Source organism: Medicago sativa, chromosome 1 (genome assembly GCF_051527215.1).
Source record: "Medicago sativa cultivar Bolivia chromosome 1, Bolivia_mono, whole genome shotgun sequence".
NCBI classification, from domain to species: Eukaryota; Viridiplantae; Streptophyta; class Magnoliopsida; order Fabales; family Fabaceae; genus Medicago; species Medicago sativa.
In genome coordinates, this window is record NC_140749.1 from 3255389 (window position 1) to 3259316 (window position 3928).

Consider the following 3928-nt stretch of genomic DNA (forward strand, 5'->3'; position numbering starts at 1 on the left):
ATATCTCCATAGTCAAATTTAAATCAAGTTGATGAGCCAGACTGTTACAAAATAGATAAATTATAATACAATGTTGAATTTTATATTGAGTCTAAGACATCTTACAAAATCAGGTTGTAAGCTAAAATTTGTTTACTCTTTTGAAAATTCTTTCAAACCTAATTTCTATTCAATATGAGACTTGAAATTTTTCAAATACAAAATATATCAAATTAATTATCCGATCCCAACAAATGAAGAAAAAAAGTTAGTAGTTGGTTTTCGTTTTACATTAAAAATCATGTAATATCCTTTACTACAGTACTACGCCATGCTCCCTAAAAGTATTTGCTGTAAATAATGTCCTTTATTTTAATTTGTAACTAACTGTTCCACCATGATCCCTAAAACAAAAGTTTCCACGGTGATCTTTTGCTCTTGTCAGAGGCATAATTTGGACGGTGATAATCTTAAAACAAGATAATAATATTTAATTTTTGTTGTATTATAGTGCAATAGATTAGATTACATTACATCAACTAGAAAGGTATGATTCTTGTTACCCTTTACCCTTTAGGAGTGGGAGAGACGTACATAATATAAAATATGTATACTTAATACGGTTATTAATTAGTTAGTTGATGTATACACTTAAAAGTATTTAAAGTTGTTAGTCAAAAACGACCTAATCGAGTTCAAGGTAACCTAAATTTCAAGATAGTCGAATGAATGATGAGTAGAAATAAAGATACCCAGAGTTAGCATAACCAGTAAACACGCCAATAAAGGTTAGAACTTAGTGTAAGCAGAAAATTCAACCTCAATATTCCTTCTTTTTTTTTTAATAAGAGGATAACGACCGTAGATACCATTTAAGTAAACATTATCTGAGATAATGGAAAGATATATTATAGGGTTAAATATGTTTTTGGTCCCTATAAATATACCAACTTTTCATTTTAGTCCCTCTAAAATTTTCCTTCAACTTTTAGTCCCTATAAAGTTTTCAATCACTACTTTTGGTCCCTATATTAAAGTAAACTCATATGTAAAATTCATATTTTTGAATGAAATTTTGCAGAAAAAGTCATAATATTATAAGAATTTCTCCCAAAAAAATTTAGAATTTTTTAACAAAACATGAATTTAATATGAATTTTTATATTTTTTATGGTTAAAAATTCATATTAAATTTATGTTTTGTTAAAAAATTCTAATTTTTTTTGGGAAAGATTTTTACAATATTCTACACATTTCTACATAATTTCATTAAAAAATACAAAATTTAAATTTAAAATAGGGACCAAAAGTAGTGATTGAAAATTTTATAGAGACTAAAAGTTGAAGGAAAATTTTTGAGGGACTAAAACAAAAAGTTGGTATATTTATAGGAACCAAAAATATATTTAACCCTATATTATATATAATAAAAATAGCCGCACAACATAGATTACAACACAAAACATGGAGGGTCACACGTACAATGGACTACCATGATTTCGTCTACGTTTACGCGAGTTTAGAAGCAAGATCTTATTTCATCACGGTCTTAGCTGAAAAGAGCTCTAGTATATCTTGGTCTATAACTATCACTTTGTAATCATAGTATAGACACATTCAATGAATTAAACGGGCTATTTTATCTATATATTTGTTTGCCTTTAGCTTTTTACTTTTGTTTTTCTTAGCATTTTAATTCTATTTATTTTGTACCACACTTAATACTCTTTCGAAGAGTTAAGGAAACTCCAAAGAACAAAATTTCTTTCTTACCTGACTGTTTGAAAGAAGAAGAACCAAATCACTGTTAGAAAACTATTAAGGGGACTGCTATGGTGCAGTTGCTTTTATGACTTTTCTGGAAAAGTCGCTTATGTGGCTTAATGGGAGAGTGCCACGTGGATGTCTTTTTAAATCGGTTATTTGGAAAAACGATTTTAAAAAGCTTTTGTTTTATATAAAAAATATTTTTTAATTTCTTTTTTATTTTTATTTTCATGTTTATCCCTTAGGATTGTGTTTCCTGCTCTGATACCAGGTTTGGAGTGGGGATTTCAGCGGAATTTTTTCGAACTTCTTTTAACATTTGTTCGATTTTTAATAATCCTTGAAAAGGTTTTAAGAGTGTTTTAGCTCTTTGTTTTTGTATCTGAGTAAGATTTTCTAAATCTTCTGTATCTCTTAATAGATCTTCAATATATTCTATATGATATATAACAAATTCTCTAGAATTGTAAAGAGTTTGTTTAAAAACAATTCTTTCATAATACAATTCTATTTCAGAGACTATGTCTTCTAGCCTTTTCTTGAAGAGTCTTAATTCTGTTATAAGATCTAGTCCAGGCATATCTTAATTGTTGATTCTCCAGCGGAGGTTTTCTTGTTCTAACATTTGATCAGTTTTTATTTGTTTTAACATTTTTTCGATTTTTTCTAAACCTTGAAAGGGTTCTAAAAGTCTTTTTGCTTTTTCTTGCTGAATACTTGTAAGAGTATTCGAATCTTCTATTTCTTCTAATAAATTAGAAATATAATCTACATGGTAGATTATTAAATCTTGTGAAGCAAAAAGAATTTGTTTTAATATAATTCTTGTATTTTGATAATTTATTTCAGAAATTATTTCTTCTAGTCTTTGCTTATAGAGTTGTAACTCTGTTTTTAGATTTAATCCAGGCATTTTGACTTTTTATAGTTTTTGATTAATCTTATTAACCTGTATCGATAGAGTTTTTATAGAATCATGCAGATCCTTAAGCTCTTTTTCTCTGCTTATTTCGAAATCCTTCCTAGGTGGTTCGAATGAGGATGAAGCATCACTTTCAAATATAGTTTGAGAACTTAATGATTTGCTAAAATCTTTTTGATCTTTGTTTGGTGATGTTATTCGAAGACTTTGGCTTCTAAACAACGGTTTTTCTGTTTCTTCAAACATATTCTTTTCTGCTTCTATCAAAGAAAAACTATTTCTCGTGATATCTTTAAATATTGGTGTTTCCAAAGTAATTAATGGTGTAAATAATTCATCAATATGAATTGTTTCTTTTCCTATGAATTCTATGCTATGATGTGAATTACTCAAAGCATAATTAATTCTGTAGTAAATTGTAAAAGGATGATTACCTTCTTTCATAAATGTTGAATCTTTTAGCTTATAATGAAAAACTATAGATTTATTCAAATCTATATCTTTTAGGGATAATCCCATCTGTAAATTTATATCAAATTTTATCTTTCCATATTTTAGATTACAATTTCCTTTTGCAATTACTGCTTGTTTTTTATTTCTAATTCTAGAATCTTCTAGAGCTATTTCTAGCGGTGAATCAATACCTCTCATGAAGGTACTTTTGATTAGAATTTGAATGGTTGATATATGAATATAACCAATCTTTTTTCTTTCGTTCTCAGAAAATTTTCCAAGTCTTTTATCGATTTGTTGTTTATCTATAGTTGATATAACTATTTTTCCATTAGTTGTTTCAATTGGAATTGCTTCCTCTCCTACCATTATTCCGAATTTTAGAATATTTTTTCTTGACAGAAATTCCTTGAGTTTACTAAACTTTCTCTTAAAATTTTCTTCAGCAGTTAAAGATAAATCTGCTTCTTCAATTTTATTATCTATTATGCTATCAGCATGATAACTAGACGTTCCTTCAAAATATGAAACTTCAGACATATTTTATAATAACTCTTGATAAATTCATACCTGATTTTTCTTCAGAAATATGGGTTGTTTTGCTTCAGCAATCTGATCTTCTTCAGCAGTTTTTTCTGCTTGTGTTGAGTTTATCCCAACTCAGGGCGAATTCCTCCAGAGTATTACCTCAAGAATTCTCAGCTATAGTGTTTTACCACTATAGGACCACTAGTTCTAAAAACTAAGAGGCAAGCTCATATCAAACGATATAACTTATATTGCTTCAAAACATGGTGAATACAAATG

The 3928-nt window shown here is 27.9% G+C and overlaps 1 protein-coding gene across 1 annotated transcript; it reads right to left on the reverse strand.

The window, feature by feature from the left end:
• Positions 1 to 2668: 2668 nt before the first annotated feature.
• LOC146951773 (uncharacterized) lies at positions 2669 to 3661 on the reverse strand. Its single transcript, XM_085757578.1, has 2 exons — positions 2862 to 3661; positions 2669 to 2777 (listed from the first exon to the last, which is right to left on the reverse strand). Exons 1-2 carry the CDS (start codon positions 3659 to 3661, stop codon positions 2669 to 2671), a joined length of 909 nt encoding a protein of 302 aa, XP_085613704.1.
• Positions 3662 to 3928: the final 267 nt, after the last annotated feature.

What these genes read in the sequence shown, in the direction of transcription:
- LOC146951773 (XM_085757578.1), bottom strand. Translation starts at nt 3,661, where the DNA reads ATGTCTGAAGTTTCATATTTTGAAGGAACGTCTAGTTATCATGCTGAT. An exon ending in AGCCAAAGTCTTCGAATAAC is followed by an intron (nt 2,778 to 2,861) that starts ATCACCAAACAA and finishes ATCCTCATTCGA; the next exon opens with ACCACCTAGGAAGGATTTCG.